The sequence below is a fragment of the Corylus avellana genome, chromosome 2 (genome assembly GCF_965113065.1).
Source record: "Corylus avellana chromosome 2, dhCorAvel1.hap1.2, whole genome shotgun sequence".
In the NCBI taxonomy this organism is placed as follows: domain Eukaryota; kingdom Viridiplantae; phylum Streptophyta; class Magnoliopsida; order Fagales; family Betulaceae; genus Corylus; species Corylus avellana.
In genome coordinates this window covers 39,304,099-39,329,720 of record NC_142491.1, presented here as the reverse complement: position 1 = coordinate 39,329,720, position 25,622 = coordinate 39,304,099, and the positions used below count along the sequence as shown (strand labels likewise).

General features: G+C 34.1%; 4 protein-coding genes across 4 annotated transcripts; 1 reads left to right on the top strand and 3 right to left on the bottom strand.

Moving 5' to 3' along the window:
* Window positions 1–5,736: 5,736 nt before the first annotated feature.
* On the bottom strand, window positions 5,737–7,998 carry LOC132167024 (F-box/LRR-repeat protein At4g14103). The gene is made up of 4 exons (XM_059577916.2): window positions 7,900–7,998; window positions 6,579–7,786; window positions 6,260–6,460; window positions 5,737–6,070 (listed from the first exon to the last, which is right to left on the bottom strand). The coding sequence occupies exons 2-4, from the start codon at window positions 7,740–7,742 to the stop codon at window positions 5,882–5,884; spliced, it is 1,554 nt and encodes a 517-aa protein (XP_059433899.2). The 5' UTR covers window positions 7,743–7,786; window positions 7,900–7,998; the 3' UTR covers window positions 5,737–5,881.
* Window positions 7,999–12,873: 4,875 nt separating this feature from the next.
* On the bottom strand, window positions 12,874–15,205 carry LOC132167209 (F-box/FBD/LRR-repeat protein At5g56420). The gene is made up of 4 exons (XM_059578118.2): window positions 15,063–15,205; window positions 13,704–14,892; window positions 13,385–13,585; window positions 12,874–13,209 (listed from the first exon to the last, which is right to left on the bottom strand). Exons 2-4 carry the CDS (start codon window positions 14,841–14,843, stop codon window positions 13,021–13,023), a joined length of 1,530 nt encoding a protein of 509 aa, XP_059434101.2. The 5' UTR covers window positions 14,844–14,892; window positions 15,063–15,205; the 3' UTR covers window positions 12,874–13,020.
* Window positions 15,206–19,291: 4,086 nt separating this feature from the next.
* Window positions 19,292–21,600, bottom strand: LOC132167074 (F-box/FBD/LRR-repeat protein At4g26340). The gene is made up of 4 exons (XM_059577968.2): window positions 21,481–21,600; window positions 20,137–21,344; window positions 19,818–20,018; window positions 19,292–19,625 (listed from the first exon to the last, which is right to left on the bottom strand). The coding sequence occupies exons 2-4, from the start codon at window positions 21,298–21,300 to the stop codon at window positions 19,437–19,439; spliced, it is 1,554 nt and encodes a 517-aa protein (XP_059433951.2). The 5' UTR covers window positions 21,301–21,344; window positions 21,481–21,600; the 3' UTR covers window positions 19,292–19,436.
* A 2,015-nt stretch (window positions 21,601–23,615) lies between these two features.
* Window positions 23,616–25,376, top strand: LOC132190272 (Bifunctional inhibitor/lipid-transfer protein/seed storage 2S albumin superfamily protein). Its single transcript, XM_059605213.2, has 3 exons — window positions 23,616–24,529; window positions 24,695–24,757; window positions 24,958–25,376. The coding sequence occupies exons 1-3, from the start codon at window positions 24,208–24,210 to the stop codon at window positions 25,083–25,085; spliced, it is 513 nt and encodes a 170-aa protein (XP_059461196.1). The 5' UTR covers window positions 23,616–24,207; the 3' UTR covers window positions 25,086–25,376.
* The last annotated feature ends 246 nt before the right edge of the window (window positions 25,377–25,622 follow it).

Here is a 25,622-nt window from a genome sequence, read left to right as displayed (position 1 = left end):
TGTAGTCTCACGCCCCACCATTGAAATGAGCAAAACAATTTTTTGATATATCAGATTCAGAAGCAAATCTGAAGTATCATTGAACTTTTAATCACAATCGTAGGCAGAACAAGCTAGAAAAACTCAATTGGACAAAAACAGCTAAGAGCTAACTATAAAACATGTTTATTAAATGACAACGTGGTGGTACTCTTTTGTGCTGGCTTCATATGGTCAAATATCATGGTAAAAGTTCTCAAACAGCTCAAAATTGATGGGACTTTTGACCGTTGAGACGTGTTAATAGGTTTTTATATGGAGCTTTATGCATTGTGTTGTTCATTCGCAATTCTTGCCAACGATGCCTTTAGTACAAAATTTTTAGACTTATGTTGATAGCCCGATAAAATTGGAATTAGAGATTTTTTTTCTTGAAATGCAAATTTGTATCATTTTGAATCAGCTTTCTAATACCACCAAGCTTGTCTTCATTTGATGTCAAAATCAAAAGAAATGATTATTGTACTTTGACTGGATTGTTCTGAACTTCATTCATAAACTTGAATTCTTCATATCTTGGACCAACTTTTATGTTGAACTTGGTCATTAACTCAAACAAAAAACGTTACAACCTAGAAACCATATTTTGACACATGAATTCACCAAAACAAAAATAAACCTAATTGATAATATCACACAACCCAACCAACTAAGCCAACTATACTTAGCAGCAATATGATCTTTTTGTTTCTTCTTATTATTAAAAAAAAAAAAAAAAAAAAAAACAATTAAGCCAAGAATATCTAAGAGTTTTTTCCATTCGTAAAAGAATTTGAATATAATAAAACAAATTTGAATAATTATCAGATATTAATGTGGCTATTGTCAATAAGGAGGATGAGTAGTAGAATCTCAAATTTAAAAGAGATAGTTACAACGGTTGATAAGGAGGATTAAGATAGACATGCATCCACTTAATTGTCGTTTCAGTTGCTTGTTATTAGATCCCGTGCCCAAGCGTGCCCCTTGGCCTTTCTTTAGCAACCGTTTTTATACAACCCTTTAGAGAGAGCTGAGTCATTTTTTGACAATTTTTTTCTCTCTTTGGTTTTTTTTTCCTATATTGTATTTTTCATTTTGGATTTGTCACTCATTTCTCAGTGTTTTGATTTAATATAACCTTTTTCCCAAATATATGTCACTCACTTCACACATGGGTTATGAGGGAAATATATATATATATATATATATATATATATATATATATATATATATATATATTTTCTCCTTCCTATTTTTTTTCTTTTCTCGATTAAAGGAAACAATGGGTTATGAGGTCAGATAGATTGAAAACTGATTTTCGGAACTCAATTATTCAATGTCTTGGTTAGTAAGTAATTGCAAAATTCTACATGTGAGAAACAACAGGCCAGCCTTTGAAAGCTAAATCCGCCACCTGTCGGGACTCTAAGGGCCATAACTTTGGAATTATAGAGCATTCACAATGGAAGAGCCAAATTGTACTTTTAACTAAAATGATTAATTAGATTTGTAAAAAACTCACATTGGATTAGCAAAAAAAAAAAAAAAAAAAAAGGCAAAATTGATATTTGATTGGATTAGCAAAAAAAAAAGGCTACATGTAGCAACACTTTTCAAGAGAACCATTTTATTTTTTTATTGTTTCTATCATCTGTTTTCTTTTTTTCCCAAAATTTTTTCCACTTTTCAAGGGACTATTATGAGAATATCCTTTCACAATTTTTAATAAAAAGATATTTCATAAATATGATTGACATTACTACGAGAATATGGTTTTCATACTTAACATTGGCAAATACGACATTTGAAAAATATAACCGTTTCAAAAATATTATTGTTAAAAAAATGATTATTTGAAAAATAATAATCGTTGAAAAATTATTGTGCTAAACGAATTACCATTGAAAAAATAAAGAGTGAAATACGAATTTTAGAAAGGAAATAAAGATAAAATCAATAAAGAGTAAAAAAATAATACTTAAATAATATAGATAAAAATATAGCTAATTGGATGTAAAAAACCTTTAAAAATTCATTAGTTAAACTAGATAAATTGAGTTTTCAGGAGCCATTTTGCATAAAAATTTGACTCCTCCATTGTGAATGCTTTAACAATGACATGAATTATTATTAGCTTTTTTTTTTTTTTTAATATACAATTTTGTTTGCACAAATAAAACGAGTTAATTAGTTTCAAGAAAAGTTTGAATATGATAAAGTGATTATATATATATATATATATATATAAGTAATTAATTAGCACGTTGTTTAAGCAAGAGGTGGGGGGTGACAAAAATCATGATTTTAATAAACAATGTAGAAAATTAGAAAGGAAGGGAAGTATGGAGTCGAATGGTTCGGACAAAACCAGAAACTCAGCCGGTGATTCGGACAAAAGCAGTGAGGTGCACAAAGGTTATCATCCCATGGCAAGTAGATAATCAAATGGTGAATAAAAATATATTTTCAGTTTGGGATTGTGACAGCCCCTCCTTCTCAGCTCATCACCTTATGTGTAATTCTATTAAATACAATATATTTTTTAAAGTTTTTATGCTTTACTAATTAATCTCTTAAATGGTGACTCCGATTCGGTCATTATTAGTGTTATTTTTTCTGTTATGGCTACGCTACCAAATTCTCTTGTCGTTACAATAGGCTCATTCATCTGACTCCTTAAAATATTTTTTGGTTATGTTGCTTTAACCAAGGTTCGAGAAAGTATGCACACATGTTCATTCATCTAAGATATTTTTTGGTCCAAATACCAAGCAAGTCTAAAAGCTTAATTTGTCTATCATCAGTGATAAGCACTCCACTGTTCAGGAAAGGTTGATTGAGGGTCATTCACCAGTTTTTTTTTTTTTTTTTTTTTTTTAATTCAATTAAGTGAAGCGGGTAATTGACCTCAAAAGGAGTGGGCATCCGAACAATACAGCCCAAAAAGTAAATGCAGTACAAATTTAAGAACAAAATCTAGATCTGGTCCAAAAGGACCAAACAGCAAGCAATGACATACAAGTCGGGCCTTTTCCAGAGTCGCACAAGGCGGTTACAAATTGCAAAGAAACTCGATAAAGAGTCCGATGCAGTAAAGGCAATAACCACGTTGTTGCAGGTCAAACACTGCAGAAACCGATTCGGAGCCGTAGAAGGCCAACCACCAGCAACAAAAATCACCCAAATAAGATCCATCCACTTCAGTACAAGGGGGTGAAAACCCACAGAAAATAACAACAAAGATAAAAAACAACAACAGAAAAGCTGCAAAAAAACTACAGCAGAAAGCCAAACACACAAAATCAACAAGCAAAAAACAAAGGAAAAACAACCACAATCAAATTCTGGGCCAGCACCGAAGATTGGAGGGCCAGAAACAGAAGAAACAAAAAAAACCACACAGCACCGGCAGGGGCAGAGGTAGGTGGGCGGAGGGAAGATTGGAGGAGCCACGCGAGGAGGAGAAGGCGGATCTGAGGTGGAGATGGGACGGCGATGGCAAATCTGTGGAAAGCTCGACTGATCTGAGGCGGATCTGTGGCGGTGAAGGGACGGCGGAGGCGGAGCAACGAGATGGGGCGGTGAAGGTGGCGCTGAGCGGAGCTGGCTGAGGAGCAGGGGAGAAGAAAAAGAGAAAAAAGAAAACCAAGAGAAAAACCAGGAGAAAAGGAAACAAGGAGAAAGGGAAAAAGGGGAAAACAGAGAGGATACACAGGGGGTGGAAGGAAGGGAAAGGAAAAACCTTTCCCTCCTCCTAGGAGAAACCGCACTAGGCGGTGGGCAAAGTCTCACTGAAGGAAACGGTATGGAAAAATATCCAGAGCTTCTCTCTCTACCGAGGGTCATTCACCAATTGTTCCCAAGTCAGTTGAACAATTTTAATAATCCATTATGAAGTGAAATGAGTAGGTCAGATATCATAGCATATTTGCTTGTAAAACATTATTTAAAATGTTTTACCAAAGAAACCTAGATTAATACTTATAATAAGAAGGGGGTGTACCTCTGCAAGGAGAACTTAAAATGAAGAGATCTTTTGATTTAGTGCTTGATGTTCTCTCAACTTGGTTATAAATTTAAGAGCTAAAGATACATACAAGTGAATTTGACCATGAAAAGGTTAAGAAAAATGGAAGTTTGATGGATAGGAAAAGCTTGAAGTCATTAGCTTATTGTTGAGGTACAACAATGCCACTCTGCTCACTTGGACGACTCTTAAAACATGCCTTGCGAGGTGCGATTTCGAATGCCATAAAAGGATTTGGCTTCCCTTATTGGACACCAATTGGTTTTTAGATGAGATGGTTAAAGGTCCGATCCAACAAATTGTATAAAAGCCAGGGTCATGAGTTCGAATCGTGGGAGTGTCATGTTGAAGGGGGATTGTTGAGGTGCAACAATATCACTCTACTTATTTGGACGGCTCTTAAAACATGCCTTGCGATGTGTGATTTCAAATATCATAAAAGGATTTGGCTTCCCTCATTGGACACCAATTTGTTTTTAGATGAGATGGTCAAAGGCCCGATCCAACACTTATGTACTATAAAAACCATAAATAAACAAACAAGCTTTTACTAATCTCTCTCATATTACCTGAAACATGCCCCATTCTTTGCATGCAGAGTAAAACCTTTGAATCTTTTGCTCTTGGGAGTTTGGATTGACCATCTTTTCAGGGTGTTTATGCTCTGAACCACCACTTAACTCAAAAACTCAAATAGATATAAAATGATAAATTTACGTGTATAACAGGTTCCGCTTTACATATTGGCACAAATGTTGGGTTCGGTGTTGGCAACATGTATTGGACAATCGGTGTACAACGTCAAATCAAAAATTATGAACACCCGGCCGCTCCGAGGCTGCAGCTCCACCTTCTTATCGCGACATTTATCATCATGTTTCTAGCTGCTTCAGTGACCTACGTACTAACATCAAACTGTAACTATTTTTGATCACCTAATCTAGTTTTGATGGAGATCAGTCACGATATCCACATGATATATTTGAAATATTTTGTAGGTAGGGCATTTGTCTAGCTTTGTTGTTGGCATAGCCATTTCACTAGCTGTGTTAATCACAGGGTAGGTCAAAAACTATTTACATGCCAGTAATTGCTAAGAATTTACTAGCTAGTTAATTTTCATGTATAAATTTTTGTGGGTGTGCACTGTAGGCCTGTTTCAGGGGGATCAATGAATCCTGGAAGATCATTAGGGCCTGCAATAATTTCAGGCAAATTCAATGACATGTGGATATATGTGAGCCCCCGTGGCAGGTGCCCATGTAATCCCACTTCCAAATTTCAGTCTAGTTGGTTGAAGCCTGCAGTGCACAAGAAAAATGTATTCCAGAAGACATGTTTTATGGATGCTAGTAACCAAGTTTATGCAGAAAGCAGCGGAGTCAGTTGCCAGAACACTTAGAATCATTCTTTTTCTTAATTGTTTTGTTTCTGTGGGGCTAATGAGAGTAACAATTTGATCAGCGAAAATGTGCAACATGCGTTAATGCTTTTTGGTATAAAATTTATCAATTCCTTAATTGCCCTAAGAACGATTATTTTTTTAGAATATAGAGTATTGCTAGTTACTAACATTGAAAAATAAGCATGACAAATTTATTATATAAGACAAGTTAGTGAATGCCTTGATAAATCTTACAAGACATTTATTTATAGTAAAAATAAACATATATCAGTAAAATCGAGTCAAACGATTTTATTAAACAATTCGAAACTCATAATACCGTGAGACAAATACAAAGAACTATGTATTATTCTCTAAAAGATATTCTTTTAAAAATCTCTTCATATGCATATTCTCTAGATTCATCAAACTTTAGGCAATGCAAATTCTTATAAATAATGGAAGCTCTCTAATATTTTTGCATTCTTGAAAAAATACTTCTTTAGAGTCTCTTCTTCTGCCGATCCTTTAGAATTTGCAATCTTGACAGCCTTTAGGCAATGCCGCCAACAGAGAACCGGAAGACGTTTGCAACAACTACGATTTTTCACTTTATAAATAGGATTTCCATATGAGAACTGAAATATAAGCACATAATTAGGAACATTATCAAAAATGTTAGAAATAAGGCATCAATCCACTTTAGGCCCAAAAGGACCAAAAAAAAAAAAAAAAAAAAAAAAAAACTTAGTATAGAAATGTCAATTGTCCGAATGAAATTGAAAATAATGTTGAGAGAAGGCATCATATATGAACATATGCAATACCTTGAAAGATATATTGTCAAGTGTCCCTTGGTACCGCCGTTCTATAAAGAGAATTTCTAGAAGAGGACAAATCCACAACAAGACATCCACAACTTCGTGGATTTCTCTTGTAGGTATAGAATTTACGATTAGCTTCAATTCCTTAACATTATATAACGGGCATGGTATGGTTGTTCTCAATCTTTTTGCAATTTTCAGAGTCTTCACAAAGTAAACAAAAACAAGTGTTAGATTTTTATAATATATGCTATAATTGATATACAAAGTAACATATAATAGGAAACAAATAAAAAGAATATAATAAAATAAACTAGAATACCTCATCTTCACCAAGAGTCCAAGTCAATAATTTCGGTTGACTTAACTTTGAAAGGAATTCAATCATTTCAGCATTCGGAGTATCTCCCGAAAAGACGAGAATAACTTCCGATAGACTTGAAGAATTCAAAGAAAATGATATAATCTCACCCTCATACATGAGTCTATGTAAGTTAGGAGAAACAATGTTAACTTCAACTAGCTCGTCACAATTAATAAAGGTCAAACTCTTCATACGGTGACTTGAAATCTTAATCTTTTTCAACATAAAGCAATCTGCTAGGTCCAAGCACTCGATGAGTTGATGTTTAGAAAGAACATCATGCAACCATTTGTCAGTAATGTGGCATGAATATAATACTAACTTCTTCAAATTTTCGCATGGGCCTAGGTTTATTTGGCATGGTAGGCTGTCAAGCTTGAAAACTAAAGATTCAAGATTTGATGCTTCGATCTCAACACTCTCATATTTAGAATTTTGTAGTAGCGCAAAGGCCTTAAGTTTAGGAAGACTTGACACTCGTATACTTTTCAACCCATTAACACATTCAAATGTCATCTCTTCTATATCAACACAACTATCAATTAGAGTTTGGACAAGCTGGCTCTCCTCCACTTCACCGGACAAAACCAACTTTTTCAAAGATGATAAGTTAATATCACCGGAAAATGACTTCAACTTGCACGACTGCAATTTCAACTCAGTTATTGAATTTGCTACAAGAACCCTCTCAGGCAACTCATACCTCTTTAGATGGATCCGGATGAATATGTCAAGATTCAACTCTTTTACATTGCATTCAATTGCATAGTCAATCCAACGGTTCACAACAGCATAATCTGATTCATCCAACATCATGCGAAGCCTAAACTTGTTTATATTTAGCCTTTGCCTATAGTGGGCAAGTAAAGAACTCTCCACGAAATTTCTGAACTCTTCTTTCTTTCTCTGGATTTCTTGTTCTTTCTCGTTGGGTGGAACCTTGCGCAAATTATTAACAAAGAGGTCTTGGTGAAAGTCTGGAATAGGGAATAAAGTCCACACCCTTTGCCATCTCTTGGACAATATGCTAAGTTGAAGTGTTTGTTTCGTGGGAATGAAGGATAGAAGGTGCTCTAGAATAGGGTCTGGCAATTCAGATATCCGGTCGATTTTGTGCTCCATAAGGTTGAAAACTTCCTCCAAATCCCTAGTACCTAGTACCTAATCTAATTAGCACAAAAAAACTATCAAGAAGAAGTTTTTATGTCTGAAAAAGAAAATAAAAATCAAACAACAGATGCTATTATTGGGAACAAAATAAATTGATAGGAAGACCAACCTTCAACGTACGACGATGGGCTTGTGGGGGGCGTTCGACGAGAGCTTGTAGGGGCTGGCCGGACCACAGCAGACACGACGGCAACACAAAACTAATTGTGAAGTTGTGAAGTTGTGAGAACAAGTAGGAATTGTGTGTATAAATAAGCCTCCTTTTTCATCCCAATTCTCCTGGGAATCTCTTTCAACCCAAATTGTTAAGTTGCGAGAACAAGTAGGAATTGTGTGTATAAATAAGCCTCCTTTTTCCCCTGCTTCTTATAATCATCCAAATTAACGCTTTTACCTAAATATGTACCCATATTTACAAGTTTGCCCTTTTGTGAAATAGAGGGAAAAAAAAATAAAAATAAATAATAATAAAAAAAAAAATTCCGCTGATATTCGCTGCACTGACCCAGAAAACAGAAGGTATTAAATTTTTCATCCGGAAACAACAAAAGAAGTCAAATTTTGGTTGTTTTCTGGATCGCAGACTTGTATCGTCAATGGCAACGGCGTCGTCTTGAACGTACACTAGATTCCCTCACAACACAGCAAGATCCAATCTAACTGGTAACTCATCCAAATTAATGACTGAACGACTTATACCAAATTGCCCTTCTTGAAATTTAAAAGTACTCAACTGCCCTTCCAATAAGGAATTTTTTTTTTTAAAAAAATTTAATTAAGACAGTAGGAGATTGCAGAAGATATGCTTTTGGGTTTATGTAGGAATGTAGTCTCACGCCCCACCATTGAAATGAGCAAAACAATTTTTTGATATATCAGATTCAGAAGCAAATCTGAAGTATCATTGAACTTTTAATCACAATCGTAGGCAGAACAAGCTAGAAAAACTCAATTGGACAAAAACAGCTAAGAGCTAACTATAAAACATGTTTATTAAATGACAACGTGGTGGTACTCTTTTGTGCTGGCTTCATATGGTCAAATATCATGGTAAAAGTTCTCAAACAGCTCAAAATTGATGGGACTTTTGACCGTTGAGACGTGTTAATAGGTTTTTATATGGAGCTTTATGCATTGTGTTGTTCATTCGCAATTCTTGCCAACGATGCCTTTAGTACAAAATTTTTAGACTTATGTTGATAGCCCGATAAAATTGGAATTAGAGATTTTTTTTCTTGAAATGCAAATTTGTATCATTTTGAATCAGCTTTCTAATACCACCAAGCTTGTCTTCATTTGATGTCAAAATCAAAAGAAATGATTATTGTACTTTGACTGGATTGTTCTGAACTTCATTCATAAACTTGAATTCTTCATATCTTGGACCAACTTTTATGTTGAACTTGGTCATTAACTCAAACAAAAAACGTTACAACCTAGAAACCATATTTTGACACATGAATTCACCAAAACAAAAATAAACCTAATTGATAATATCACACAACCCAACCAACTAAGCCAACTATACTTAGCAGCAATATGATCTTTTTGTTTCTTCTTATTATTAAAAAAAAAAAAAAAAAAAAACAATTAAGCCAAGAATATCTAAGAGTTTTTTCCATTCGTAAAAGAATTTGAATATAATAAAACAAATTTGAATAATTATCAGATATTAATGTGGCTATTGTCAATAAGGAGGATGAGTAGTAGAATCTCAAATTTAAAAGAGATAGTTACAACGGTTGATAAGGAGGATTAAGATAGACATGCATCCACTTAATTGTCGTTTCAGTTGCTTGTTATTAGATCCCGTGCCCAAGCGTGCCCCTTGGCCTTTCTTTAGCAACCGTTTTTATACAACCCTTTAGAGAGAGCTGAGTCATTTTTTGACAATTTTTTTCTCTCTTTGGTTTTTTTTTCCTATATTGTATTTTTCATTTTGGATTTGTCACTCATTTCTCAGTGTTTTGATTTAATATAACCTTTTTCCCAAATATATGTCACTCACTTCACACATGGGTTATGAGGGAAATATATATATATATATATATATATATATATATATATATATATATTTTCTCCTTCCTATTTTTTTTCTTTTCTCGATTAAAGGAAACAATGGGTTATGAGGTCAGATAGATTGAAAACTGATTTTCGGAACTCAATTATTCAATGTCTTGGTTAGTAAGTAATTGCAAAATTCTACATGTGAGAAACAACAGGCCAGCCTTTGAAAGCTAAATCCGCCACCTGTCGGGACTCTAAGGGCCATAACTTTGGAATTATAGAGCATTCACAATGGAAGAGCCAAATTGTACTTTTAACTAAAATGATTAATTAGATTTGTAAAAAACTCACATTGGATTAGCAAAAAAAAAAAAAAAAAAAAAGGCAAAATTGATATTTGATTGGATTAGCAAAAAAAAAAGGCTACATGTAGCAACACTTTTCAAGAGAACCATTTTATTTTTTTATTGTTTCTATCATCTGTTTTCTTTTTTTCCCAAAATTTTTTCCACTTTTCAAGGGACTATTATGAGAATATCCTTTCACAATTTTTAATAAAAAGATATTTCATAAATATGATTGACATTACTACGAGAATATGGTTTTCATACTTAACATTGGCAAATACGACATTTGAAAAATATAACCGTTTCAAAAATATTATTGTTAAAAAAATGATTATTTGAAAAATAATAATCGTTGAAAAATTATTGTGCTAAACGAATTACCATTGAAAAAATAAAGAGTGAAATACGAATTTTAGAAAGGAAATAAAGATAAAATCAATAAAGAGTAAAAAAATAATACTTAAATAATATAGATAAAAATATAGCTAATTGGATGTAAAAAACCTTTAAAAATTCATTAGTTAAACTAGATAAATTGAGTTTTCAGGAGCCATTTTGCATAAAAATTTGACTCCTCCATTGTGAATGCTTTAACAATGACATGAATTATTATTAGCTTTTTTTTTTTTTTTAATATACAATTTTGTTTGCACAAATAAAACGAGTTAATTAGTTTCAAGAAAAGTTTGAATATGATAAAGTGATTATATATATATATATATATATATATAAGTAATTAATTAGCACGTTGTTTAAGCAAGAGGTGGGGGGTGACAAAAATCATGATTTTAATAAACAATGTAGAAAATTAGAAAGGAAGGGAAGTATGGAGTCGAATGGTTCGGACAAAACCAGAAACTCAGCCGGTGATTCGGACAAAAGCAGTGAGGTGCACAAAGGTTATCATCCCATGGCAAGTAGATAATCAAATGGTGAATAAAAATATATTTTCAGTTTGGGATTGTGACAGCCCCTCCTTCTCAGCTCATCACCTTATGTGTAATTCTATTAAATACAATATATTTTTTAAAGTTTTTATGCTTTACTAATTAATCTCTTAAATGGTGACTCCGATTCGGTCATTATTAGTGTTATTTTTTCTGTTATGGCTACGCTACCAAATTCTCTTGTCGTTACAATAGGCTCATTCATCTGACTCCTTAAAATATTTTTTGGTTATGTTGCTTTAACCAAGGTTCGAGAAAGTATGCACACATGTTCATTCATCTAAGATATTTTTTGGTCCAAATACCAAGCAAGTCTAAAAGCTTAATTTGTCTATCATCACTGATAAGCATTCCACTGTTCAGGAAAGGTTGATTGAGGGTCATTCACCAGTTGTTCCCATGTCAGTTGAACAATTTTAATAATCCATTATGAAGTGAAATGAGTAGGTCAGATATCATAGCATATTTGCTTATAAAACAAACAAAAAAAAAAAATCCATCTTGCAGAGCCAAAACACTCGGGCAAGAAGAGGCTTTGTGTGGGAGTTTGCAAGTACAAAGAGGTAAATGCGAAGGGCCAAAAGAACGCCTCTGATTAACTAGCCCAGACATGCCTACCCCAATTTCTATCAAATATCTATCTATCCCTTTGACTACCGTAAGAAAGCTGCAGTTATGCTTTTTCTAATCAAGGATCAAAGATCGGAAGCAGTCTTCTTCGTAGTCAATCAATTGATTAGTGTAAGGAACCGAGTTCTACTCCAGACTGCTCAAACCATATCCCAAAGATTCAGATATGCTTAGCCTTTGAGCAATCCTAAAGAAGATTGTACAGATAATATGACAACCGCGGTCTATTCAAGAATTCCTATCCTCCCATCTAAGCTACAGGTCAAAATACCATAATCTTGACTATGACTTGCTAATTGATACTCTTGGGTCAAAAAGGTCCTGAAAATATACACCCCTACAGGCTACAGCTAGATGAAGTTGTCCAACTACTCGATCAAGAACAAATCAAAGTCGAGCCTCTGGCGTTGCTGCACACAAGTTGTTTCTGAGAAGCTTGTGCATTTATCATCCCTACTCTCAGATCTCCCATTATGTATATAATCAAATCAAGCTCTGGGCAATTTTGGCCTTTGCTAATCAAGTAAATTTGCATGGAACTAGGCTTGAGGTCAACTCATTGTATTGGCAAATTAAATGAGGCTTGAATAAGCCTCTCATGAAATACTTCTCGAGAATATTAACAATAAAGATATTCTTAATATATTCCAACATCATAACTAGATCTAAAGTTAAGTTACATTGAGTATATATGCATATATTTGCCGGCCAAATTACTTAATATTAATTAATGTTCAGGGTTGTGATGCATCAATTCTACTGAAGTATGTGCCTCCGCTAAAAGCTTGTAATTGAAAGTGATCAACTTGGTTTATATTTATGATTTAAGACATTGCATTTACAAGAACATACCAATGCATAGCAAATGTGACCGGATTCACTATTTTTTTAATGCAAGTTTATCTAAATATTCAACTCAATGAGACACAACATCAATAGCTCCCAACTCACTTCATGAGACGTGTTCTCTAGCTAGTTGAGCTACTTTTTGGGGACGAACTATAAATTAAGAATATAAAGTATTGCTAGTTACTAACATTGAAAAATAAGCATGACAAATTTATTATGTAAGAAAAGTTTGTGAATGCCTCGATAAATCTTACAAGACATTTACAATATTTATTTATAATAAAAATAAACATCAGTAGAATTGAGTCAAACGAATTTATTAAACAATTCAAAAGGCATAATACCTTGAGACAAATACAAATAACTATGTATTCTCTAAAAGATACTCTTTTAAAAATCTCTTCATATGAATATTCTCTAGATTCATCAAACTTTAGGCAATGCAAATTCTTATAAATAATGGAAGCTCTCTAATATTTTTGCATTCTTGAAAAAATACTTCTTTAGAGTCTCTTCTTCTACCGATCCTTTAGAATTTGCAATCTTGACAGACTTTAGGCAATGCCGCCAACAGAGAACCGGAAGACGTTTGCAACAATTACGATTTTTCACTTTATAAATAGGATTTCCGTATGAGAACTGAAATATAAGCACATAATTAGGAACATTATCAAAAATGTTAGAAATAAGGCATCAATCCACTTTAGGCCTAAAAGGACAAAAAAAAAAAAACACTTAGAATAGAAATGTCAATTGTCCAAAGAAATTGAAAATAATGTTGAAAGAAGGCATCATATATGAACATATGCAATACCTTGAAAGATATATTGTCAAGGGTCCCTTGGTACCGCCGTTCTATAAAGAGAATTTCTAGAAGAGGACAAATCCACAACAAGACATCCACAACTTCGTGGATTTCTCTTGTAGGTATAGAATATACGATTAGCTTCAATTCCTTAACATTATATAATGGGCATGGTATGGCTGTTCTCAATGTTTCTGCAATTTTCAGAGTCTTCACAAAGTAAACAAAAACAAGTGTTAGATTTTTATAACATATGCTATAATTGATGTACAAAGTAACATATAATAGGAAACAAATAAAAAGAACATAATAAAATAAACTAGAATACCTCATCTTCACCTAGAGTCCAAGTCAATAATTTCGGTTGACTTAACTTTGAAAGGAATTCAATCATTTCAGCATTCAATGGAGAGCCTCCCGAAAAGAAAAGAATAACTTCCGATAGACTTGAAGAATTCAAAGAAAAGGATATAACCTCACCCTCATACTCGAGTCCATGTAAGTTAGGAGTAACAATGTCAACTTCAACTAGATTGTGACAACTAATAATGGTCAAACTCTTCATACGATGACTTGAAATCTTAATCCTTTTCAACATAGAGCAATTTGCTAGGTCCAAGCACTCGATGAGTCGATGTTTAGAAAGAACATCATGCAACCATTTGTCAGTAATGCGGCATGAATATAATACTAATGTCTTCAAATTTTTGCATGGGCCCAGGTTTATTTGGCATGGTAGGCTGTTAAACTTCAAAACTAAAGATTCAAGATTTGATGCTTCGATCTCAACACTCTCAAGTTCAGAATTTTGTAGTAGCGCAATGGCCTTAAGTTTAGGAAGACATAACACTCGTATACTTTTCAACCCATTACAACATTCAAATGTCATATCTTCTATGTCACGACAACTATCAATTAGAGTTTGGACAAGCTGGCTCTCCTCCACTTCAACAGAAAAAACCAACTTTTTCAAAGATGATAAGTTAATATCACCGGAAAATGACTTCAACTTGCACATGTGCAATTTCAACTCAGTTATTGAATTTGCTACAAGAACCCTCTCAGGCAACTCATACCTCTTTTGATCGATCCGGAGCGATATGTCAAGATTCAACTCTTTTACATTGCATTCAATTGCAAAGTCAATCCAACGGTTCACAACAGCATAATCTGATTCATCCAACTTCATGTGAAGCCTAAACTTGTTTATATTTAGCCTTTGCCTATAGTGGGCAAGTAAAGATCTCTCCACGAAATTTCTGAAATCTTCTTTCTTTCTCTGGATTTCTTGTTCTTTCTCGTTGGGTAGGTGTTGCTCAAAGTCTGGAATAGGGAATAAAGCCCACACCCTTTGCCATCTCTTGGACAATATGCTAAGTTGAAGGGTTTGTTTCGTGTGAATGAAGGATAGAATGTGCTCTAGAATAGAGTCTGGCAATTCAGATATCCGATCGATTTTGTGCTCCATAAGGTTGAAAACTTTCTCCAAACCAGCAGAATCGTCCTTGTACCCTAATCTAATTAGCACAAAGCAATTTTTTTTTAAAATAAAAAAACAAAAAAACAAAAAACTATCAAGAAGAAGTTTTTATGTCTGAAAAAGAAAATAAAAACCAGACAGCAAACAGGGCAAGAGTAAAAATTGATGCTATTATTCATAACAAAATAAATTGATAGGAAGACCAACCTTCAACGTACGACGTTGGGGTTGTGGGGCGTTCGATCAGAGCTTGTAGGGGCTGGCCGGCAACACAAATTGTGAAATTGCAAGAACAAATAGGAATAGTCCCTTTTCAACCCAATTCTCTTGGGAATCCTTTTCAAGGCTGGTCAAGAAATATATTCCCGCTCCCCTGCTTCTTATGGGAAACCGCTTAATTAAATCATCCAAATTGACGCTTTTACCTAAATATGTACCCATATTTACATGTTTGCCCTTCCACCTTTTTTGTGAAAGAGAGGAAAAAAAATTCCACAAAAGGTATTAAATTTTTCATTTTTGATTGCATCTTTTGGTGGAGAGGTTAATTAAAAAAAAAAAGCAGTCAAATTTTGGCTGTTTTCTGGAGCAGATTTGTCTCGTAAATGGCAACGACGTCGTCTTACTTGTTTGGTCTCTCTTCACTAAATTCCCTCACAACAGACAGGCTGTTGTTGGTCAGGAACCAAATTAGTGACTGAACGACTTTTACCAAATTGCCCTTCTTGAAATTTAAAAGTACTCAACTGCCCTTCCAATAAATGATGACATTAATTTTTTTTTTTTTTTTTTTTTTAAATTTAATTAAGACAATAGGAGATTGCAGAATATATTCTGCTTTTGGGTTTACGTAGGAATGTAGGCTCACACCTCACCATAAAAATGAGCGAAACAATTTTTTGATGCATCAGATTCAGAAGCAAATCTGAAGTATCGCTCAACTTTTAATCACAATCATAGGCAGAACAAGCTAGAAAAACTCAATCAGACAAAAACAGCTAACTATAAAACATGTTCATTAAATGACAAGGCAAAATAGTAATAGTCTATTGGTCGGACATAGCGGTGGTGCTTTTTTGTGGTGGCTCCATATGGTCAAATATCATGGTGAAAATTCTCAAACAACTCAAAATTGATGGGACTTTTGACCGTTGAGAGGTGTTAATAGGTTTTTGTATGGAGTTTTATGTATTATGTCGTTCAAAGTAATTGTGAATGAACTTACCAAATATGCCTTTAGTACAAAAATTTTAGACTTATGTTGATAGCCCAATAAAATTGGAATTGGAGATTTTTTCATGAAATGCAAATTTGTACCATTTTGAATCAGCTTTCTAAAATTCTAAGACCACCAAACTTGTCTTCATTTGATGTCAAAATCAAAAGAAATGATTATTTTACTTTGACTGGTTTATGCTGAACTGCATTCATAAACTTGAATTCTTCATATCTTGGACTAACTTTTACGTTGAACTTGGTCATTAACTCAAACCAAAAACGTTACAACCTAAAAACCGTATTTTGACACATGAATTCGCCAAAACTAAAATAAACCTAATAGGTAATATCACGCAACCCAACCAACTAAGCCAAGTATACCTTAGTAGCTATATGATCCTTTTGTTTCTTCTTATTGATTTTTTTTAAAATAACAATTAAACCAAGAATACTTGAAAGGAGTTTTTCCATTTGTAAAAGAATTTGAATATAATAAAAACAACTTGAATAATTATCGAATATAAATGTGGCCTATTTGTCGATAAGGAGGATAAATAATAGAATCTAAACTTAAAAGAGATAGTTACAACTATTGATATTAAGGTGGATTAAGATAAACACGCATCCACTTAATTGGTTGCTTGTTATTGGATCTCTAGCCCAACATTGCCCCTTGGCCTTGCTTTAGCAACCGCTTTTATACAAGTATACAACCCTTTAGAAAGAACCGAGTATTTTTTTGAGAAATTTTTTACTATTTAGTTATTTTTCCTATATTATATTTTACATTATGGGCTTGTTATTGGAAAACTCACTCATTTCTTAGTATTTTGATCCAATATAACCTTTTTCCCAATTTGCTTCTTTTTAAAAAAGATTTAAAAAATAAATAAATAAAGCTAATATCTCCATGTGATAATGTTTTTAAAGTATTTTAAAATTTTAAATTTGTAATTCAACATCGTGCCTATGTAGCCACCATTAGCATCTCTGTTACCATGAAGAACGATTATTGCATTTGTCAACTTAATTGCACTAAGAACGATTATTTTTTTAGATTAATATATGTGTGTGCAAAAGCTGTTCCGTGAAGATGCCTTTAATTTCAAGGGAAATTATGTTATTTTAAAACTTATTAATCAATTGAGTTTAGATTCATACAAGTGTATGTACTGAATCGAAGTTAAACTTTGGAGGTTTAAAAGCACAATGCTATATACTACACAGTACACACCCATCTTATCTTATTTTCATTTGAACTGATGTGACGGTACTATTTATTAGCTCTTGAATTAGTTTTTGTTAAAAAAAAAGTAAAAAAAATAAAAAATTAAGAACTTATGAACACTGTCACATCAGTTTTGTGAAATGTGTTCAAACACAAAACATTCAAAATTACTCTCACGATTATGTTACATCACAATTAAAAGCAAAAAAAAAAAAAACATTATTTAAAAAGTTTTACCAAAGAAACCTAGATTAATACTTATAATAAGAAGGGGCTGTACCTCTGTATGGAGAACTTAAAATGAAGAGATCTTTTGATTTAGTGCTTGATGTTCTCTCAACTTGGTTATAAATTTAAGAGCTAAAGATATGTACAAGTGAATTTGACCATGAAAAGGTTAAGAAAAACGGAAGTTTGATGGATAGAAAAAGCTTGAAGTCATTAGCTTATTGTTGAGGTGCAACAATGTCACTCTGCTCACTTGGATGGCTCTTAAAACATGTCTTACGATGTGTGATTTCAAATGTCATAAAAAGATTTGGCTTTCCTCACTAGACACCAATTAGTTTTTAGATGAGATGGTCAAAGGCCCGATCCAACAAATTGTATCAAAGCCAGGGTCATGAATTCGAGTCGTGGGAGTATCATATTGAGGGAGGGATTGTTAAGGTGCAACAATGCCACTCTGCTCACTTTGACGGCTTTTAAAACATGCATTGCGATGTGCGATTTCGAATGTCATAAAAGGATTTGGCTTCCCTCATTGGACACCAATTGTTTTTTAGATGAGATGGTCAAATGCCCGATCTAACACTTATGAACTATAAAAACCATAAATAAACAAACAAGCTTTTAATAATCTCTCTCATATTACCTTAAACATGCCCCATTCTTTGCATGCAGAGTGAAGCCTTTGAATCTCTTGCTCTTGGGAGTTTGGGTTGACCATCTTTCCAGGGTGTTTATGCTCTGAATCACCACTTAACTCAAAAGCTCAAACGGATATGATAAATTTACGTGTATAACAGGTTCCGCTTTACATATCGGCACAAATGTTGGGTTCGGTATTGGCAACATGTATTGGACAGTTAGTGTACAACGTCAAATCGAAAATTATGACCACCCGGCCACTCCGAGGCTGCAGCTCCACCTTCTTATCACGACATTTATCATCATGTTTCTAGCTGCTTCAGTGACGTACTAACATCAAACTGTAAGGATTTTTGATCACCTAATCTAGTTTTGATGGAGATCAGTCACGATATCCACATGATATATTTGAAATATTTTGTAGGTAGGCCATTTGTCTGGCTTCGTTGTTGGCATAGCCATTTCACTAGCTGTGTTAATCACAGGGTAGGTAAAAAACTATTTACATGTCAGTAATTGCTAAGAATTTACTAGCTAGTTAATTTTCATGTATAAATTTTTGTGGGTGTGCACTGTAGGCCTGTTTCAGGAGCATCAATGCATGAATCCTGCAAGATCATTAGGGCCTGCAATTATTTCAGGCAAATTCAATGACATGTGGATATATGTGACAGCCCCCGTGGCAGGTGCCCATGTAATCCCACTTCCTAATTTCAGTCTAGTTGGTTGAAGCCTCCAGTGCACAAGAAAAATGTATTCCAGTAGACATGTTTTATGGATGCTAGTAACCAAGTTTATGCAGAAAGCAGCGGAGTCAGTTGCCAGAACACTTAGAATCATTCTTTTTCTTAATTGTTTCGTTTCTGTGGGGCTAATGAGAGTAACAATTTGATCAGCGAAAATGTGCAACATGCGTTAATGCTTTTTGGTATAAAATTTATCAATTCCTTAATTGCCCTAAGAACGACTATTTTTTTAGAATATAGAGTATTGCTAGTTACTAACATTGAAAAATAAGCATGACAAATTTATTATATAAGACAAGTTAGTGAATGCCTTGATAAATCTTACAAGACATTTATTTATAGTAAAAATAAACATATATCAGTAAAATCGAGTCAAACGATTTTATTAAACAATTCGAAACTCATAATACCGTGAGACAAATACAAAGAACTATGTATTATTCTCTAAAAGATATTCTTTTAAAAATCTCTTCATATGCATATTCTCTAGATTCATCAAACTTTAGGCAATGCAAATTCTTATAAATAATGGAAGCTCTCTAATATTTTTGCATTCTTGAAAAAATACTTCTTTAGAGTCTCTTCTTCCGCTGATCCTTTAGAATTTGCAATCTTGACAGTCTTTAGGCAATGCCGCCAACAGAGAACCGGAAGACGTTTGCAACAACTACGATTTTTCACTTTATAAATAGGATTTCCGTATGAGAACTGAAATATAAGCACATAATTAGGAACATTATAAAAAAGGTTAGAAATAAGGCATCAATCCACTTTAGGCCCAAAAGGACAAAAAAAAAAAAAAAAGACTGGTGTTAAAAACTTAGCATAGAAATGTCAATTGTCCGAAAGAAATTGAAAATAATGTTGAAAGAAGGCATCATATATGAACATATGCAATACCTTGAAAGATATATTGTCAAGTGTCCCTTGGTACCGCCGTTCTATAAAGAGAATTTCTAGAAGAGGACAAATCCACAACAAGACATCCACAACTTCGTGGATTTCTCTTGTAGGTATAGAATATACGATTAGCTTCAATTCCTTAACATTATATAACGGGCATGGTATGGTTGTTCTCAATCTTTTTGCAATTTTCAGAGTCTTCACAAAGTAAACAAAAACAAGTGTTAGATTTTTATAATATATGCTATAATTGATGTACAAAGTAACATATAATAGGAAACAACTAAAAAGAACATAATAAAATACACTAGAATACCTCGTCTTCACCAAGAGTCCAAGTTAATAATTTCGGTTGACTTAACTTTGAAAGGAATTCAATCATTTCAGCATCCGGAGTATCTCCCTTAAAGAAGAGAATAACTTCCGATAGACTTGAAGAATTCAAAGAAAATGATATAACCTTACCCTCATACTTGAGTCTATGCAAGTTAGGAGAAACAATGTCAACTTCAACTAGCTTGCGACAATTAATAAAGGTCAAATTCTTCATACGGTGACTTGAAATCTTAATCCTTTTCAACATAAAGCAATTTGCTAGGTCCAAACACTCGAGGAGTTGATGTTTAGAAAGAACATCATGCAACCATTTGTCAGTAATGTGGCATGAATATAATACTAACTTCTTCAAATTTTCGCATGGGCCTAGGTTTATTTGGCATGGTAGGCTGTCCAGGTTGAAAACTAAAGATTCAAGATTTGATGCTTCGATCTCAACACTCTCATAGTTAGAATTTTGTAGTAGCGCAATGGCCTTAAGTTTAGGAAGACCTGACACTCGTATACTTTTCAACCCATTAACACATTCAAATGTCATCTCTTCTATATCACGACAACTATCAATTAGAGTTTGGACAAGCTGGCTCTCCTCCACTTCAACAGACAAATCCAACTTTTTCAAAGATGATAAGTTAATATCACCGGAAAATGACTTCAACTTGCACGAGCGCAATTTCAACTCAGTTATTGAATTTGCTACAAGAACCCTCTCAGGCAACTCATACCTCTTTAGATGGATCCGGATGAATATGTCAAGATTCAACTCTTTTACATTGCATTCAATTGCATAGTCAATCCAACGGTTCACAACAGCATAATCTGATTCATCCAACATCATGTGAAGCATAAACTTGTTTATATTTAGCCTTTGCCTATAGTGGGCAAGTAAAGATCTCTCCACGAAATTTCTGAACTCTTCTTTCTTTCTCTGGATTTCTTGTTCTTTCTCGTTGGGTGGAACCTTGCGCAAATTATTAACAAAGAGGTCTTGGTCAAAGTCTGGAATAGGGAATAAAGTCCACACCCTTTGCCATCTCTTGGACAATATGCTAAGTTGAAGTGTTTGTTTCGTGGGAATGAAGGATAGAAGGTGCTCTAGAATAGGGTCTGGCAATTCAGATATCCGGTCGATTTTGTGCTCCATAAGGTTGAAAACTTCCTCCAAATCCCTAGTACCTAGTACCTAATCTAATTAGCACAAAAAAACTATCAAGAAGAAGTTTTTATGTCTGAAAAAGAAAAATAAATATCAAACAACAGACAAATTGGGAGCAGAAAACAGATGCTATTATTGGGAACAAAATAAATTGATAGGAAGACCAACCTTCAACGTACGACGATGGGCTTGTAGGGGCTGGCCGGACCACAGCAGACACGACGGCAACACAAAACTAATTGTGAAGTTGTGAGAACAAGTAGGAATTGTGTGTATAAATAAGCCTCCTTTTTCCCCTGCTTCTTACAGGAAACCGCTTAATTAAATCATCCAAATTAACGCTTTTACCTAAATATGTACCCATATTTACAAGTTTGCCCTTCCACATTTTTTTGTGAAATAGAGGGAAAAAAAAAAAAAAAAAATTCCGCTGATATTCGCTGCACTGACCCAGAAAACAGAAGGTATTAAATTTTTCATCCGGAAACAACAAAAGAAGTCAAATTTTGGTTGTTTTCGGGATCGCAGACTTGTATCGTCAATGGCAACGGCGTCGTCTTGAACGTACACTAGATTCCCTCACAACACAGAGTGGTCTACGTAGTTGGAGGAAGAACCAAAACCGGTTGAGATTTAGATTCCCTCACAACACAGCAAGATCCAATCCAACTGGTAACTCATCCAAATTAATGACTGAACGACTTATACCAAATTGCCCTTCTTGAAATTTAAAAGTACTCAACTGCCCTTCCAATAAGGAATTTTTTTTAATTTATTTTTTATTTAATTTAATTAAGACAGTAGGAGATTTGGAGAAGATATGTTTTTGGGTTTATGTAGGAATGACTGGAATGTAGTCTCACGCCCCACCATTGAAATGAGCGAAACAATTTTTTGATATATCAGATTCAGAAGCAAATCTGAAGTATCATTGAACTTTTAATCACAATCGTAGGCAGAACAAGCTAGAAAAACTCAATTGGACAAAAACAGCTAAGACCTAACTATAAAACATGTTCATTAAATGACAACTGCTCTTTTGTGCTGGCTTCATATGGTCAAATATCATGGTAAAAGTTCTCAAACAGCTCAAAATTGATAGGACTTTTGATAGTTGAGAGGTGCTAATAGGTTTTTGTATGGAGCTTTATGCGTTGTGTCGTTCATTCGCAATTCTTACCAACGATGCCTTTAAAACAAAATTTTTAGACTTATGTTGATAGCCCGATAAAATTGGAATTAGAGATTTTTTTTCATGAAAAGCAAATTTGTATCATTTTGAATTAGCTTTCTAATGCCACCAAACTTGTCTTCATTTGATGTCAAAATCAAAAGAAATGATTATTTTATTTTGGCTGGATTGTGCTGAACTTCATTCATAAACTTGAATTCTTCATATCTTAGACCAACTTTTACGTTGAACTTGGTCATTAACTCAAACCAAAAATGTTACAATCTAGAAACCATATTTTGACACATGAATTCATCAAAACTAAAATAAACCTAATAGGTAATATCTCGCAACCCAACCAACTAAGCCAAGCATACCTTAGTAGCTATATGGTCTTTTTGTTTCTTCTTATTAATTGTTTTTTTTTTTTTTTTTTTTTTTTTTTTTTTAAATAAAAATAACAAATAAGCCAAGAATCCTTGAGGAGTTTTTTCCATTTGTAAAAGAATTTGAATATAATAAAAACAACTTGAATAATTATCAAATATAGATGTGGCCTATTGTCGATAAGAAGGATGAATAATAGAATCTAAACTTAAAAGAGATAATTACAACTGTTAATAAGGAGGATTAAAATAGACAAGCATCCACTTAATTTCCCTTTCAGTTGCTTGCTATTGGGTCCATAGCCCAAGTGTGCCCCTTAGCCTTGTTTTAACAACCGCTTTTATATAGCCCTTTAGAGAGAACCGAGTCATTTTTTGACATTTTTTTTACTATTTGATTATTTTTCTTGTACTGTAATTTTCATTTTGGATTTGTTGTTGAAAAACCTATTCATTTCTCAATATTTTGATCCAATATAACCTTTTTTTCCCAATTTACTTAAAAAATATATATATTGAGATATATTACAAAAGAAAGCTAATAAAAGCTAACATATGTATGTGATGATGTTTTTAAAGTATATTAAAATTTGTAATTTGTAATTCAACATCGTGCCTAAGTGGCCACCATTAGCATCTCTGTTACGTACCCCGACCTCATTTCATGAGGCCAATAAACAAACATCCTTTTACACATGTGAATTGATGGGTTATCACACCTACAAATATCAGCTAAAAAAGTGAATTTTCTATTTTCTAAGGTGGAAGCTGGGATGTCATTATCAGGGTAGCATGTAATGTAGTGAAAGGAGTAAGTATCAACTCCTCCTCCCACACTCATTCCTATGTTATGTTAGGTCCTGTATCCCTTTAATTTTTCTAGAGGAATTTTCTGCTTTCTATCTAAAACCCAGTTCAGATTCTCAACGTTAAAAGTTAAAAAGTCAATTGTATGAAAGGTCTAGAGTCAGAAACACGTTATGCTTTCCTCTCACAAGGAAGTTTCTAAGACTCTCCAGCGTTGAACACCTTAAAATATAGTAGAAGTTGGTCACCCACATAACCGACCTTCCAAAATAAATTTTCCTTGTATGCTTAGCAGCTCCAGAAGAATTCCAGGCAGCCAGATTTAAACACCTAAAGTTCTAAGCTGCTGCCAAGTACCTAGAGAACCCGTTAGGAAGTAGGAGGAGTTGTTCACCCACAAAGCCCATTTTTTTCATTTGTCTCTTTCTTCCTTGATTTCCCTACAAAAGCCATACATGCCTCCCCTCAATCCACCAAACTAAGCATCTTACCAATTCACAGGCACTTCCAGCACATACTTGAGAGCATAAGATGGCGGCATACGGAAAAATGGAGACAAGTCTGGTCCTAGTCCTAGTGACGATGCTCTGGGCAGGAGTTGCAGCTCAGTCGAGTTGTACAAGTGTGATAATCAGCATGTCACCATGCTTAAACTATATTACCGGCAACTCCTCAACCCCGTCTTCAGGATGTTGCACACAGCTTGCCAGCGTTGTCCGTTCACAACCACAGTGCTTGTGTGAGGTTCTTAATGGTGGCGGCTCATCGCTGGGGATCAACGTCAACCAAACTCAGGCTCTTGCCCTACCTGGTGCTTGTAATGTTCAGACCCCACCCCTCAGCCGCTGTAATGGTAAGAATGCATATCAAAGTCCTCACTTAATTTTTTGCCTTGAGGATATACGCAAAGATCCAATATTGTAGCAAAAATGAGCTAAAAAATCTAAGGTGACATTCAGTCAAAAATCATTTACATCTCTGCTTAGTGCTAACTTGTACCTCGTGAATATGATGGCAGCTGCTTCATCACCAGCCGACTCTCCTGCAGGAACACCAGACTCTTCAAATACAACTCCTTCAGGTACAAACTGCTTCATCGTTTGCTCAACTCACGATTAGTCAAAGCTGCATAATACAGACCAGATTTTGGTTTCAACAAAATCAAACCTTACAAAGAACAAGTCTCTCTTTTGCTTATCAACGAGACCTCAAAGTTAAATGATTTATTTATGTACTCCATTCAGTGGTTTAAACTGTTCATGTTGGTATTCAAATGTGTAGGAAGCGGATCTAAAACCGTGCCATCAACAGACGGTACATCAGCAGGAAGTTCCATCAAGTTGTCAATTTCTCATCTCTTCTTCCTTCTTTGTGCGGCAACATTTGCTTCGACCATCACAGCATACTAGCTTCGACCTTCACAGCACTGCATTTCTACCTAGTTTTGATTGATTGTCATTGTATTCTATGTTTATTATTAGATTGTGTGGTTCATGTATATTTATTGGTTGTGACCCCGTCAGGGGTTAATATGGTTTTGTATTACTGAGGAGACATCTTGATCTCTTTCCTTCTCAATAAAGATGGCTTTCTGGATTATGATTTATCCACTGAGAAATTAAGGCAACATCTAGAAATCATGCAATATCACTTTGAGATTAAACAATAATCAATTCAGCAATAAGATAGTAAAACCGACCAAATCGAAAGGCAGGACTTCCTATTAAGTTCCTTCACTGAGAACATTTAACAATCTTTCATATTTTTTGCATGCCACTATGCACATCAAGATAAACTCACATTGATACAAAAGATTCAAAAATCTACAGTCTGTAATCTGAACTTATTAGATCCATCAAAATATCAACACAATTAGCAGCTGGCACAAACTTCTGACATTGAGGTTTAACAAAGGAAAATTAGTGCCGATAATGAATGACTCTTTA

Bases quoted from the DNA above. Each gene is read 5' to 3' on its own strand.
- LOC132167024 (XM_059577916.2), bottom strand. From the start codon at position 7,742: ATGGAGCACAAAATCGACCGGATATCTGAATTGCCAGACCCTATTCTA. The intron at 6,461-6,578 runs GTATTCTAGTTT...TACTTTGTGAAG, and splicing joins GGACTCTTGGTGAAGATGAG to ACTCTGAAAATTGCAAAAAG. The intron at 6,071-6,259 runs GTATTGCATATG...CTTATATTTCAG, and splicing joins TTGACAATATATCTTTCAAG to TTCTCATATGGAAATCCTAT.
- LOC132167209 (XM_059578118.2), bottom strand. From the start codon at position 14,843: ATGGAGCACAAAATCGATCGGATATCTGAATTGCCAGACTCTATTCTA. The intron at 13,586-13,703 runs GTATTCTAGTTT...TACTTTGTGAAG, and splicing joins GGACTCTAGGTGAAGATGAG to ACTCTGAAAATTGCAGAAAC. The intron at 13,210-13,384 runs GTATTGCATATG...CTTATATTTCAG, and splicing joins TTGACAATATATCTTTCAAG to TTCTCATACGGAAATCCTAT.
- LOC132167074 (XM_059577968.2), bottom strand. From the start codon at position 21,300: ATGGAGCACAAAATCGACCGGATATCTGAATTGCCAGACCCTATTCTA. The intron at 20,019-20,136 runs GTATTCTAGTGT...TACTTTGTGAAG, and splicing joins GGACTCTTGGTGAAGACGAG to ACTCTGAAAATTGCAAAAAG. The intron at 19,626-19,817 runs GTATTGCATATG...CTTATATTTCAG, and splicing joins TTGACAATATATCTTTCAAG to TTCTCATACGGAAATCCTAT.
- LOC132190272 (XM_059605213.2), top strand. From the start codon at position 24,208: ATGGCGGCATACGGAAAAATGGAGACAAGTCTGGTCCTAGTCCTAGTG. The intron at 24,530-24,694 runs GTAAGAATGCAT...ATATGATGGCAG, and splicing joins ACCCCTCAGCCGCTGTAATG to CTGCTTCATCACCAGCCGAC. The intron at 24,758-24,957 runs GTACAAACTGCT...TCAAATGTGTAG, and splicing joins TTCAAATACAACTCCTTCAG to GAAGCGGATCTAAAACCGTG.